This window comes from Geotrypetes seraphini, chromosome 2 (genome assembly GCF_902459505.1).
Source record: "Geotrypetes seraphini chromosome 2, aGeoSer1.1, whole genome shotgun sequence".
Taxonomy (NCBI): Eukaryota; Metazoa; Chordata; class Amphibia; order Gymnophiona; family Dermophiidae; genus Geotrypetes; species Geotrypetes seraphini.
In genome coordinates, this window is record NC_047085.1 from 166,218,787 (window position 1) to 166,234,691 (window position 15,905).

At 40.8% G+C, this 15,905-nt stretch overlaps 1 protein-coding gene across 1 annotated transcript in view; it reads left to right on the top strand.

Annotated features, from left to right (window-relative positions):
- Positions 1–7,545: 7,545 nt before the first annotated feature.
- The window catches only part of LOC117353544 (coiled-coil domain-containing protein 102A-like), a 159,541-nt gene continuing 151,181 nt past the window's right edge, over positions 7,546–15,905 (top strand). Inside the window, exons 1-2 of the mRNA XM_033929586.1 lie at positions 7,546–7,570; positions 9,037–9,207. Of these exons, the coding sequence (XP_033785477.1) occupies positions 9,094–9,207 (114 nt within the window). The 5' untranslated portion in view covers positions 7,546–7,570; positions 9,037–9,093. The remainder of the gene's footprint in view (positions 7,571–9,036; positions 9,208–15,905) is intronic.

Here is a 15,905-nt window from a genome sequence, read left to right on the forward strand (position 1 = left end):
ATAGTCTGGGTGTTTGAGGTTCTTTTCCTTTTTGATTTATTAAAATTTAAACGTTATTTCACTGTGCCTGACTAGCTGTTGATCGGATATTGAATTTCTGTGTCAAGCTATCCATTGTAGCTTCTTGGGTAACTGACCCAACCTCTTGTAATGTAATTTGATCTTGAACTGAATAGGTAAAGATAGAATAGAAAACCTGATTAACATAACACAACATATATATTTTTGAGCATTATTGAAGCTTCTACTGTTACATGAGAACTGTTAGAAAAAGATGACATCATCCAGGCAGTAGCCATATTGGTGAGTAAGGATAGTAAAGCATAGATGAAGACTGAATGAGGATGATAAAGCAAGAAACTCAACATAAAACTCAGAAGTCACTGGCAAGAATGTTAACATCCTAGAGTGAGGAATGGGGAAAATGGATTGAGGAAGAAGGAAAGCCAGGAATCAAAGTCAGTGAGAAACAGAGAGAGGGACTTATCAGGGGAGTCAATAAATAACTGCTATTCAGAGAGGTACTGGACTGAATAGGCAGGTGGAATGGACTTCAAAGGTAGAAAAGAAGGTGAGAGTAGTAGCTTGATGTTACTGCTGTTGCCAACCAGATGAGGTGTATGAGAGAACAGGTCACCTTCATGGCCCCATGATCCATGAAGCAGTAAAGTTAAATATAATATGTTACTCGCCCTGGATAAGGGCGGGAGATAAATAAACAAACAAACATAAGTCTCAGTGAGAGCAAAAAGATGGAAAATATGTAAGATAAAGAGTTTTTATTGGAAACAGAGGACCATATTCTATAAATGGCGCCTAACTCGGTAAGTGCTTACGAAAACAGCACTTACCACATATCGATCAAAGTTAGGCTCAGAGAAAACAGGAGATTCCTCCTTCCCGGATCATGGAAGTTAAAGAAACAAACAAAGAAGGTGACTAGTTGGTGCTCGATGAAAGTTAGGCACCATTTGTAAAATCCTTTTTGGTTTTGCTATCCACTTTCTGCCTTGACTCCACCCGTGTACACCCACCTTCAAAACTAAACACAATAATTATTAGGCATTAATCTATAAACTAGCGTATAGCTAGATTTTGGCATGTACACACATATATGCATACACACACACACACATATATATATATATATATATATATATATACATACACGAGGGTCATTTCATAAATAATGCACACAAATTTTTTAAGTTTCCAAAGTTAAAACAGCCTATGTATGGACATCATTTCGCATCTCTGGAAGAACTTTCTTCTGGTGGTACCCGAGCCATTCGGCAACTGAACAAAAACGATGTCTCAGATGGAATAATGAAGCTTCTCGGACATTGGGACTTGGTCATTGCAAAGCAGGGAGAGTATATTGAAGGATTGTAAAGAAATACTTGAAAAAAAAATAAAACATGTAAATTAAAAAAATTAGTGTATATACGAGGGCCATTTCATAAATAATGCAAGTAAATGGCTAAAATGCCAGCATATATATATATATATATATACTGGCATTTTAGCCATTTACTTGCATTTTTGGTGCTTAAAAACAGATGCACTGTTAAAGAAATTATCTTAATACTGTTAGCATAGTGACTACTCTATCTGTATGTTCAATACTACTATAGATAGTAACATTGAATATATATGGCACAGAGGCTGTAGGTTCAAACCCCACACTGTTCCTTGTGACCCTGGGCAAGTTACTTAATACCCCCACCCCCTCCCAATGCCCCAGGTTGATAGATTGTGAGCCCACTAGGACAGACAGGGAAAAATGCTTGAGTACCTGAATAAATTCATGAAAATCTTTCTGAGCTCCCTTAGGAGAATGGCTTAGAAAATTGAATAAATAAATAAAAATAAATGTATTGAGAGGAGCACTGTGCATAACATAGGATAGTCACCACGTCAGCAGAAAAAAAAATAGCCAATATGTCTAAGATTTATAAATATCATGTTTAACAATCTTCTTTTCAGTAGCTAAATAGCAAGAACTATATTTATTTGAACTCAGAAAAACATTAGAGGAATCAAGTACATGCTTTGTAACTGGGATAGGTACTTTCAATACACATTATTCACTGAACACATTTAAATAGGCTAATGTGCAATTTCCATTAAGTATCTTTTTTCCCATGCAATCAAGGTGTTTTATAGAATGGCTGTTGATTTTCAGCCATAATGGATTGGATCTGTTCTAATAGGGTAGTTTATTGAAGCATGATAGTGTAACCTCAAGGTAGTGTGTAGTTCAGTGGTTTGAGCTACAGCCTCAGCACTCGGAGGTTATGGGTTCAAATCCTGCGCTACTCCTTGTGACCCTGGGCAAAGACACTTAATCTTCCCTTGCCCTAGATATATTAGGTAGAGTGTGAGCCCACCGGGACAGATAGGGAAAATACCTGAATGCAAACCACATAGGCTATAAGTGGTATATAAATATTAATAATAATTTTTTAAAAAAGAATGCTGTGCGGCTCTTGGACAGCAGGAAGGGAATTTTCCTGCAATAATACCCATGAGAGACAACCAGATGTAGATACTTGCATAGTTGTGCTCTTTTGTCATTACATTTATATACATGACTTTGAGCATTGAGCTGCCACAAATTATAGCTCATTGCTGATGTTCTAAAAGTAATTTAGTAAATAGTGCACACCTGCTTTGAATATACAATGGATGGCAAATAATATGAGCATAAGAACTTAAGAATATCCATGTAGAGTGTACAGCTCTAGAGATCGTACCTTCAAAAAGATAGAAAAAGGATGGCTTCTAAAATGAAGTTAGTTTTCATTTCTATATCAATACCACACTATTGGGTCCTTTTATTAAGGCACACTAACTGATTAAGTGTGCTTAAAGAGGAGTAGATGTCTTACACCTGATTGTAAGAGAATAGTAGATGTCTTACACCTGATTGTAAGAGAATAGGTCAGTGCAGTGAAGAGAATAGATGCATTTTCAGTGCCTTCCTGAATTGGAAGTAGATAGGAAGTTGGTGCAGGCTGCTCAGGAGGTTGTTCCAGGTTTTGGGGCCCTGGAATTCAAAGGTGGTCTTGAAAAGAGCTTTCCTCTGGACCAAGCGAGGGGAGGGAAGTGGTAGTTTCCAAAGTCGGATTGTCCTCGTGTTGTTGAAGGACTGTGTGACCTGGATGGCAGAAGTGAGTCCAGCTGAGTTTTCTCCATATATGGCCTTATGGACCATGCATGCAATTTTGAACTGAACCTTGCTCCTGACTGGTAGCCAGTGCAATTCTTTAAGAAGTGGACTTTCCCTCTCATATTTGACATTGTAAAGGATCAGCCTCGGCAGTGGTGTAGCTAGCATATGTGACATCTAGGGCCCATCATTTTTTGACAACTCCTCTCCATCTGAATGAAAAACAGGATTTTTAGTAACAATCCAAATGTCACACAAGAGTATACCTAGGAAATGGCGGCATCTTACATACTGCAGTGAGCAGTACAACATCAATACACCCATTGTAAAACTAAACAACAAGCCAGACTAGTACAGATCAATCCTGCAGTCAATCCTAACAGAAAACCATGTCTTTTGAACACACAGAAAACAGAAAAAAACCTTCGCCTAGTATGGAATATGTAATCACAAACTAACCCCTCCCCCTTTTATAAAACTGTAGTGTGATTTTTAGCCATGGTGGTAACAGCTCTGATGCTCATAGAATTCTGAGCATCAGAGCTGCTACCATCATAGCTGGCACTAAAAAACGCTCCACAGTTTTATAAAAGGGGGGATAAAATAGAAATACATAGACAAAGGTTAAATTGAACCATCAAGAAGCTGGACTCTGTTTACAATGCAATACCACAGAAACAGTGACACATGTCTCCTAAAGCAATAAATAAATAAATGAAATGTTTTTCTACCTTTGTCTTCTCTGGTTTCTACTTTCCTCATCTTCTTGTTACTCTCTTCCTTCCATCCAATGTGTGCCGTCTCTCTGCCCCTATATGGCATCTTCTCTTCTTCTATGCCCCTTCCAGAAACTGTATGCCTCCCCCTTCCATCTCTCCTTTCACCCCCATATGTCTGGCATCTCTCTGTTCTCCTTCCCTCTCCCATACCTCTCCTCTGCAATCGCTTTCTCTTTTTCCCCTCATTTTCCTTTTCAATTTATTTTCTGCTTCTGTCTAGATTACATTCTTACTACCCTGTCATCAATTTCCTTTTTTACTGTCTACCTACATCTTGCCACCTCTTTCCCTCACCCCCTCTATTATTTCACTAACTCAATCCTTTTCACCCCACCATGTGCCATCCTTTTATTTATCCCTTCCTTCCATCATGTGCCCTCTTTCTAAACCCCTTCCATCTAGTACCTTCTCCTCTCTCTGTCCACTTCCATCCAGTGTTTGCTCCTCTCTTTCTCTCCTCCCCATTTCCTTCCTGCATCTGGTCCCTTATCTCTCTCATCCACACTTCCATCCAGCATAGGCTCCCCCTCTACCCTCCCCACTACCATCCAATATCTGCCCTTTCTCTCTCCATCCACCCCTCTTCAACTAGCATCTACCCCTTGTCTTTCCCTCCCCCCTACTTCCATCAGCATCTGCCCCCTTTCTTTCCCTCCAATTCAATTCCATCCCATCCAGTATCCTTCCCCATTATGTCTTTCTCCCCTTTTCCAGTACCACCCTTCCATAACACCCTGCCCCCTTTCTCTCCCTCCATCACTCTTCCATACCAGCAGTCTTGCTCCCTTCTCTCCCTTCAGGCAGCAAGGTCCCGCAATGACTTTAGCTGCCAGCTGCCGGTCCACCCCACTTCGATGTACATGACATGCTTTGGAGCAGAGTTGGCAGATGCAGGGAGTTGCGGCAAAGTCCTGTGATGACTGCGTCTGCCGGGTCCACCCCCTCTGACATAACTTACTTTTTCCGGAGCAGAGCCAGCAGATGTAGTCACCGCAGGAGCTGAATGAAGGTAGCCTCTTTTGCTGCTGCTTCTGCTGCTGGTGAGCGAGTAGTACCGGTCTTGTGGTAAGGGACAGAGGAGAAGGAAAGAGAGACTGAGCAGGGAAGGGGGGAAAAGATGCTGGCTCAAGGGAGGAACAGTTGCTGAACCCAGAAATAATGCTGCTTAATATCCTGGGCAATAGCACCTATGCACATAGTAGATACAGTTATTGTAGTTATCTGCATAAGTGCTTTTTGAATAGAGACCCAAAAGCATGCATGTATGTGTGTGTTAACATGGTCCTGAGACCATGTTTTACTGTACCACTAGTGAAATGTTTTGCAACATGCACAAAAAAATGTTACCAGATTAAGTGGTGTGGGGGTGGGGAGTTATAATTGTGCAGAACCATGGTGAGACCTCATCTGGAGTACTGTGTGCAATTCTGGAGGCCACATTACCATAAAGACGTGCTTAGAGTTGAGTCAGTTCAGCGGATGGCCACTAGGATGATCTCGGGGCTCAAGGGTCTCTCGTACGAAGAAAGACTAGACAAATTGCAGCTCTACACTATAGAGGAATGCAGGGAGAGGGGGGACATGATTGAGACATTTAAATACATCACGGGACGTGTCGAGGTGGAAGAAGACATCTTCTTTCTCAAAGGACCCTCGGTCACAAGGGGGCATCCGCTCAAACTCAGAGGAGGGAAATTCGATAGTGACGTAAGGAAGTATTTCTTCACAGAAAGGGTTGTAGATCACTGGAACAAGCTTCCAGAGCAGGTGATCAAGGCCACCAGCGTGCTTGACTTTAAGAATAAATGGGATGCCCTAGTGGGATCCCTACGAGGGTCGAGTTAAGGAACTAGGTCATTAGTACTCAGACTTAATGGGGTGGGTCAGTAGAGTGGGCAGACTTGATGGGCTATAGCCCTTTTCTGCCGTCATCTTTCTATGTTTCTATGATATCATTGAGATGGGTTAAGTTACTAAAGCCCCCTTTTATCAAGCTGTGGTAGAGCATTTTAGCTTGGGCCAGTGATGTAAATGCTCCGACGCTCATAGGAATTGAATGAAAATCGGAGCATTTACCTTGCCGGTCCACGCTAAAACACTCTACCACAACTTGATAAAAAGGGTCCCAATCATCATTTGTGTCATTGCCTAAAATGGGACCTATGCAAAAATTGCAGGAGCTAGTGTTGAAATTGCTTGTCGTAACGATAGCCCATTTGATAACTCTCCCCTCCTAAATTTTAACACTTTATTTCTTACTTTTACTGCAAAGTCCCTGTAGTTTGTAATGTTTTAGTGACTTCTAAATGCAACGAACCAATTCATGGAGCAACAAATACAACCTTAATAAAAAAATAAGTAAAAAATGAATCCATTAGTGTGGTACATTTCTATAGCATCACAGTTCATAAAAGTAAATTGTTCATGTGTGAATGTAGCATGCACTGCAGTTTTATAGATTTCTAATGCTGATGATCATTGTCCTGTCAGACTCTGGTTGCAGGAGATCTAGTGTTCTATAGAAAAATAGCTAGAGAAACCTTAAATCCTATTAATTCTTTCAGCAGAACAGAAGATTGTTTGCCTCTAAATGCAGATAACATTTTACCATCCAAGTCCTGAATTTATGGGTAGTACAATTAAATGCCTGACCTTGCAGCTATGCTAGTTATAAACTTTTATCAAATTAAATAATAAATGCCCTATATTTTCTCTTATTTCTGACACACCACCATTGTCACAATATATAATAAATATCCTGGAAGTAATTCCACCATGGTGATTTAAAACAATTCTGTGAACTCAGTGTAAATTAAGTAAGTAAATTAAGAGATCCAGAGTATCCTTTAGAGAACATTTTTAGAATTGTTCTTAGCATGTTTCTTGGCTTAAAAATGTTTAAAAAGACAGAACTGTGTGCAATAGGTTGTATATTTAAAAACAAATTTAATTTTGTGTTGGTAAGGTTTGATCCGAGTGTAGTGCTCTTACAGCCTATTCATATTTTTATTTTCCCTTTCCTTTTCAAAGCCGCACTAGCATTTTTAACATCAGCCACTGCGGTAACAGCTCTGATGCTCATAGAATTCCTATGAGTGTCAGAGATGTTACCGCCACAGCCGTCGCTAAAAATGCTAGCATGACTTTGTAAAGGAAGGGTTAATTAGGTATTTATATACCGCCTGTCAAGGTTATCTAAGTGGTTTACCATCAGCATTTTTCCCTGTCTGTCCCAGTGGACTCACAATCTATCTAATGTACCTGGGGTAATGGAGGATTGAGTGACTTGCCCAGGGTCACAAGGAACTATCTTAGTTTGATGGTAGATAAAGGCCAAATGGCCCATCCAGCAGCATTTTGTTCATCCGCAGCATCCACTATCTCCTCCTCTTCCTAAGAGATTCCATGTGCCTATCCCATGCTTTCTTGAATTCAAATAGTCTTTGTCTCCACCACCTCTACTGGGAGACTTTTCCATGCATCTATTACCCTTTCTGTAAAAAAAAGTATTTCTTTAGATTACTTCTTTGCCTATCACCTCGTAACTTCATCCTTTGCCCTCTCGTTCCAGAGCTTCCTTTCAAATGAAAGAGACCTGCCTCATGCACATTTATGCCAAGTAGGTATTTAATTAATTAATTAAATTTGTTTTTTGTATCCCATTCTCCCCAAAGAGCTCTTTCATATGTCCCCCCTCCCCTGCCTTTCCTCCAAAGTGTACATGTTGATATCATTAAGTCTGTCCTCATACGCCTTATGACGAAGACCTCTGGACTGACTCCATCCTGTTTATATCTTTTTGAAGGTGCAGTCTCCAGAGTCTTATACAGGGGCATTATTACCTCCTTTTTTCTACTGTCCATTTTTCTCCCTATGTACTCAAGCATCATTCTAGCTTTTACCGTTGCCTTTTCAACCTGTCTGGTCACCTTTATATGTGAGGTTTATTTTATGTACCATTTTAATGGAACACATTTTACATTTTATTTAATATGTTTTTTTCATTCCATGTCTCATTTTTTAATATTCATCACGAACATGTTTATTTTGTCTCCATGCATATGCTTCCGTGTTTTGACGCATTTGCTCATTTGGAGACACTTAGGGGTCCTTTTATCAAGCTGCGGTAGGGGGTTTAACGCGCGTTGAACCGCCTGCCGCGCTAGCCGCTAGCGCCTGCATTGAGCAGGCGTTAGTTTTTTAGCCGGCCACGGAGGTTAGCGCGTGATGAAATGTCCGACGGGCTAACCCCACTAGCGCGGCTTGATAAAAGGACCCCTTACACGGTAGGACGCTGTTCACCTTTTTTCCCTCTTAATTGCATTGTTGCTTAAAAGTTACATTAAACAATTACATCTTTATATTTAGATCTTCACTATGCTAACCTACCTAATTCAGGTACGTGTTTGCACTCTTATGCTTTGACGCTGGTACAGTTACCCGATCATATGATTTTGGTGGATATGTGCAAGTTCCCATTTCACTCTTTATACGCAGGTGTTATATTTTTGACACTGGGCTTTTTGGCCACTTCTTCAGCTCAGTTTGGCATGAGCACAAATATACTGTATACCTCTCTATGACGTTTTGCCTGTGCACTCTATGGTGATTTAATCACAATATTTGAGGAATTTTTTTTCTGCTTGTGTCTTCTTAGGTAGGCCACACAATAATTCATCTATTTGTATAATTTTGCATTCTTATATTTGTCTTATTATGTTCTATTAGTTCATTTCTAATTACACATCACCATCAAGTGCTCTTTTAATAGATGGTAATTGCTTGCTGTTATTTTTATATATGTATGCTTATGCATTATCTTCTTAAGTTTTATCACATGCTTGATTTATTCTTTGTTGAATTCCCCCTAAAGGACAAATGTGTTTTGTATGACTACAACAGGTGATTACAGAACTGCATAAGAAATCGGCATCAATTTTGCATTATCATTATTTAAATATATTCATAATCACAGCAGTCTTTCATAGTGTACCTTTCTTTTCGTATATACAGTATGAAACTTTAACTGAATGTTGTGTGCAAAATTGTTCATTAGCTTTTTAACGAAGATTGCCTTTTTTTAAGGAAATAACTGATCTTCAACATGCAAACTACAAGTTAAAGAAGCAGTATCAAAACAAAATGGCAGAGTTGGCATATACTAACAGGAGAGTAGAGCAGCATGAAGAAGATATGAAAAAGCTACGACTTCGAGTGGAGGAGCTGAAACGGGATCTTGCACATGCAGGGGATGAGGTATTTCATCTAAATAGTATTTTGGGCTTGATGTGTGAATATCTCATGTAACAAAGATAATCTGAGTAAGAAGTATAAACAATGGCCCTTATTTGAGAATCCCTGTTTGTGATTTAGATGTTTTGAATTCTGGCACAAAAATGTCTATCTATTCCACCAATCAAATATGAATATCTGAGAGGCTTACAAACTATGTGGAGTAGAGTGAGCAAACTAGGGGAAAACAGAATATCAAGGGCAATTTGGAATGAACTGCAATATTTGATAGGATAGCGGAAAGGGTTAACATCTGTTGTGCTATATCTTGGGAACGGGAGGTGGAGCTTATGATGTCACTTGCTGCCAATTGGGAGTAAAAGCATCTATCCTTCAGTGAAAATCTCCTCCTTCTCCCCAGCTCTCCTAGGCTCCAACTGCTCTCAAACTCTCCCTCTTAGACTGTTTCCTATTATTTTCAGTTGGATCCTTCTTCCACTTTTTGGAGGATTTTCTTTTAGCTCTAATAGCTTCCTTATTTCCTGGGAACTCACATAGCTCTAATAGCTTTCCGTATTTCCTGGGAACTCACATAATAGAGAACTAATTTTTTGGATCCTTCCAGCTCCTGTATTGACCTTCTTTTCTCCTGTATTCATTAATCCTACTTCTCACCCCTGTCCTCTCAAGAAAGTCCTCGGAAAGCTATGGAGGGCGAGCTGACATTTGAGGATGAGATTAAGATGCAATTAAGTAAAGTGAGTGTGAACCTGCCAAAAGGGGGGATGTCGAGCGTGAGGAGAAGGAAGGCTAGAGCTCTGCCAAGGTGGTAAGGCACGGCAATTGCAGGGGGAGGCAGAGTAGTGGCACTTGGGCTCTTTCTGTGTCTGTGTGTTGATGGTTGCTAGGTTACCTGCTTGCAAAGCTTTGCTACTTCCTGGGTGAGGGGCTCATTTTTTGAGATGCTGTTCCTGAAAGTTTACAAGGTGGTGGGGGGAAGAAATATGCAATCCTTAAATAGAAGCATGCTAAACTTCACTCTAAACTTCCTGTACTTGTCACCCTAAACTTCCTGTACTTGTTAACCATACCTGATGCTGTTTAGGCCTTCCTCCTTTTTTCATACATGGAATATACAGTATCTGGTCTAGGCTACCAGGATGGAATTTTTGAATAACATCCACACTTGATGTAAATTTTTGACCTTTGCAGCTGCTCTTTAAATTTCTTCTTTTTTTTTTTTAAGTTATCATAGACTTCTTTTTTAAAAGTTAAATGCCATTGTATCAGATTTCCTATGTATACTTATGTCAGCAACTAAAGAATACCCAATGATTCCACAGGTAAGAACATAAGAACATAAGTATTGCCGCTGCTGGGTCAGATCAGTGGTCCATCATGCCCAGCAGTCCGCTCACGCGGTGACCCTCCGGTCAAAGGCCAGCGCCCAACTGAGACTAGCCCTACCTGCGTATGTCCGTGTTCAGCAGGAACTTATCTAGTTCCCTCCCACTCCCCCCCCCAAAAAAAAAAATCTAAACTGTGGAGTTGATGTTCTTGATGAAAAATTAAAAGTTTATGAATACATATAATAAAATCCCAAAAGGGGCTGAAATTAAATATATGTTTGAACAGTATAAATCATAAGTAGACAACGACCACAATCAATGGAGAATACTGCAAGTTGTAAACTGAAATACCAAATAAGTGACTTAAGGTAACTAAAAGTCAATAAAATCTCAACAAAGTGTGTCAGTTTACAATTTGCAGTAATTTTGTGGTCGATAGCACGTCAGACCCCAATAGTCCGAGCCGGGTGGGAGGAGGGAGGAGCTATTGCCTCTCTGCCACCTATCAAGCAACTATGGGTTCCTGATGAAGGGATTTTGGATTTCCGAAACCGAGCTTGGTTGAACCCGTTTCCAGGGCTGTCTGGATGATCGTGTCACCTCTTGGTTCAGTTACATCAATGGACACATTTTTTCAGCTAAGTGTAGGGTTGTTGGGGAGTTGGCTGGGGGGTTATCAGAGTGGTTTCCGATAGCTGACTTCACCTGTTTGATTATTAGTTTTCACTGTGATTTTTTCACTATTTTGTTTAGCACACGTGAGGTATCCCATGATGGTGTGCAGGCATAGGTTTGTCTACCTTTGCCATGTTGTGTAAGCGCTGGAGATTTTCTCCCTTCGCTGGCCTCTCACACTGAGGATACCCCTCCCTTTATTAACAAACATTTAATATTTATAATTCACGTCTTGTGTTGGTTCATTCAGGTTCATTAACCATTGGGTAACCTCTCTCAGAACTCTTGACTTTGCTGCCTCTTTTGTTTGAGTAGAGATAGAAGCGACAATCTTTAGCAGTTTGTTGAACATCAGAGCTGTTACCACTGTGGTCGGTGCTAAAAACCACACTATGGTTTTGTAAAATAAGGCGGAGGGGGTAATTGATTAATAGACTTAATCGGTGCTGTTAATTGGCACTGAATAACTTGTAATTAATGTTAATTGGACTTAATTGAAAGTTGGGTGCACATAGTATAAAATGGTATGTGCCTACTCCAAATTGCCTCTAAAGTGGGCATGGTTAGGAGTGAATGTGGGCATGTTTTCAGGTTAGGTGCCTATTTTTGACTTGGGCATTGTTTTGTGCACAACTTAGTTACACACATTTAGTGCCAAGAAATCCCTGGCATAAATGAGGTGTGCCTATATGTTGGGACATATAGTGATGCCCAACGCCGCTTATGCAGCACTAAGCATGATTCCATTCAGTATTCCTAACTTTTATAGAATCGTGCTTAGCAGTGATTATTTTTTTTTTTTTAAGCACCATATATAGACACAGGAAATAAAGTTCAGCTATATGAGTGGGTGCTGAAATGGTCTCAGCCCAACCCACCAACTTCTTAAATTCTGAGTGTTATTTTGCCACTATAGCTGAAAAGAGTGTTATCTTATTTTGTAAAGCGCCAATTTCCAGAAACAAAATTCTATGTTTGACATTGTTTCATTCAGATCATTGATTGATCCATATCCACGTTGTCGTCTTGGTTGGGCTGAGAACTTTTCAGCACCCCCTCATATACCTCTTACAAAACAAAGCCCAAGTAAGCATGAAGCTTAAGGAGGTTTGCCATGTACGGTGTTCCCGCTTTATAACCAGTAACTGAGAACAAAAATATGTTTGTTACAATAAAGTCGGTTCACCACAGAAAATTTGAGTGCAATCAAAAAAAGTGCTCATGTTGATGGAAAAGTCTCAAATTTAATGCGTAAAAGGTCTAAAGCAAAAGAGGAAAATGCAGAAAATGTATTAATGTACTTTAGTTAAACACACAGCATTCAATTAACCTGTAATGAATTTGACACCTAAAAGGTCTCTCCTATACTTTTATAGCTTTCCTTTCCTTCTTGTTGCTTGACAAGTAAAGTGCTCTCTGTTGCTAATATAAAAGATTGGTCTATTATCGTGATAACATAAAATTGTTCCTATTTCTGTTTAATGGAAGAGGCATTTACATTTCCTGATATGTGTATGTGTGTGGCTTCTGGCTTCAATACTGTCAGACGGTTTATATATACATGTACACATTTTGATAGACTGTGAATATATATATATATTCTCTCTCTATATATAGATATATAGAAATTCACCATCTATCAAACTGTGTACATGTTGTGGAAAACAGCATATACTTTTAGTTAGCAGAAGAGGGCTGTTTTCAGGTAGAGCAAAGTATTAATTAGTCCAATTTAATGTACCTAAACTTATTTGAAACATATTAGCTTTCAATCTATCTAAATGTGTTTCCCAAGTCAATCAAGTCAGTCATAAGAACATAAGATTGGGTCAGACCAATGGTTCATCGTGCCCAGCAGTCCGCTCACGCGGCGGCCCTTAGGTCAAAGACCAGTGCCCTATTTGAGTCTAGCCTTACCTGCGTACGTTCTGGTTCAGCAGGAACTTGTCTAACCTTTTCTTAAATCCCTGTAATAATAATAATAATAATTTTATTGTTATATACCGCCATACCGAAAAAGTTCTAGGCGGTTCACAACAAGTTGAGCTAATACATGGGATATAGATACAATACAAATTAGAATAATGGACTTAAAAACAGATAAAGACAGAAAGCATTTACAATATAATGCTGAAAATACCTACATGGTAGGGAAAGAAGTAATACATAGAACAGATAAAATACCTCAAGTTGAATATAGGGAACTTGATTGAAAAAAATGAAGCAGAATGCATTAAGATACACCTATCAAAGAGTTGATAGGGTAGGGTGCTTTCCCCTATAACAGCCTCTAGAAGAACGTTCCAGATTTCTACCACTCTCTGGGTGAAGAAGACCTTCCTTACATTTGTACAGAGTCTATCCCTTTTTAACTTTAGAGAGTGCCCTTTCGTTCTTTCCACCTTGGAGAGGGTGAACAACCTCTCTTTCTCTACTAAGTCAATTCCCTTCTCTACTAAGTCAATTCCCTTCAATATCTTGAATGTTTTGATCATATCCCCTCTCAGTCTCCTCTTCTCAAGGGAGAAGAGGCCCAGTTTCTCTAGCCTCTCTGTATGGCAACTCCTCCAGTCCCTTAACCATTTTTGTCGCTCATCTCTGGACCCTTTCGAACAGTACTATGACCTTTTTCATGTACGGCGACCAATGTTTGATGCAGTACTCCATAGAGTAGCCCTTGTTAGTCAGGTTTTCAGGATATTCTCGCAGGCTACTTAATAGGATCCAATTGAACCTCCCCTCAACAAAAAACCTTAAGTACAGAATAATTTTCCAATCTATGTTCACCTTCATGGGAGTCAAAATCTGGAATGATCTTGCAGAGACAATAAAAACAGAAGCCAACCACGCCCAATTCCAGAAAAAAACTGAAAACTCCATACGCACCTGTTCAGCTTAGCTCGATTAGGTTTTCTCCTCCTTCTCCCCCTCTCCTCCTTACTTCCCCTCTTGCCCTTTCTACCCTTTTCCTTTTCAAGTTGCCTAGAGCCTGTTTAGGTTTGTGCGACTCACAAATACTAGATTAGATTAGAGATCGATTTGCATACATTGCCTCAACTGCATGCAAATCTCTTTCGTTCACATGCATTGTGGAAATCCTAAAAACATAACTAGTGATGGTGCACTCCAGGATGCACTTGTGAAACACTGATCTAAATCTATTTATATAAATCCAGTATATCTAAGTCACTTTGGTCTCACTCACACAGTCTCGGGACACCAGCTAGCTCTTTGGGTCAAGCACTCGCAACCAGGGCTCACAAAAAAAAGGTCAATGTTTCAAGCTGAGCAAAGGTAGGGGCCAGCCTAAGTCCTAGTAATCCTGAGTATCATTTTCCCTGGGCTCAATCACTCCACAGTCTATTACTTAACTACTCAGGAAGAAGGCCAAGGTGAGATAGGTGGAGATACCACTACAATTGATGAAGAGTCGAAAGCGGAGGTTGGGGATGTGTCACAGAAGAAAGAAGACAGGACCTACACCATGGACGTGGACTTACGACCCCCAATAAACCCTCGAATAGAGAAGATAGGGATCATCGTTGGAGATTCCATTATACGCAATGTAGACAGCCACATCGCAGGAGGAAGAGAAGACAGACTGGTCACCTGCCTGCCCAGAGCAAGAGTGAAGGATGTGGCCAGCAGGATCATCAGGATCATAGACAGCGCAGGAGGGGATGACACTGCTGTACTTATCCACTTGGGAACCAACGACATGAGCGGACGAAAGTATGATAGGGAGGAAATGATGAACCAGCTCTGCTCACTCGGAAGAAAACTGAAGGTCAGGGAGGTGAAAGTGGCATTTTCTGAGATCCTCCCGGTACCGAGAGCAGATGCGAAGAGGCAAGATGAACTGCGAGAAATCAACACCTGGATGAGACGATGGTGTGAGGAAGAAGGCTTTGACTTCGTGCGCAACTGGACGGCATTCTGGGGAAGGAGCAGGTACTATAGGAAGGATGGACTACACCTCATCAAAGAAGGAGCGAGAATATTGGCTGGAAACATGAAGAAGGTCATTGAGAAGGCTTTAAACTGAAGATCAGGGGAGAGCGGACAGACGATAACCAGTCGATGGCCCGGACAGCAGGCACTAAGAACATCCGCTCAGATAAAAGGGAAGAACTTACAGCAAATGCACGGCTGTGGCGGATGTTCAATGGTTCTGCTACATAAGGGATGGGAGGGAGGGAAGGATGGAAACTTGGCAAGGGTTCTGCTGCATGAGGGATGGGAGGGAGGGAAGGATAGAAGCTGGGCAATGATTCTGCTGCACGAGGGATGGGAGGGAGGGAAGGATGGAAGCTGGGCAATGATTCTGCTGCATGAGGGATGGGAGGGAGGGAAGGATGGAAACTGGGCAAGGATTCTGCTGCACGAGGGATGGAAGGGAGGGAAGGATGGAAACTGGGCAAGGATTCTGCTGCACGAGGGATGGAAGGGAGGGAAGGATGGAAGCTGGGCAAGGGTTTTGCTGCACGAGGGATGGGAGGGAGGGAAGGATGGAAGCTTGGCAAGGATTTTTCTGCACAGTGGGATGGGAGGGATGGAGGGATAGAAAGATGCTGCAGAGGGAAGGCACAAGGGGGATGGGTGAGAGGGGAGGAAAGATGTTACACATGTGGAGGGAAAGGGAAGAGAAAGAATTGGAGTGGAGAGCAAGGGAGAGATGATCACATATATGAAAAAAAT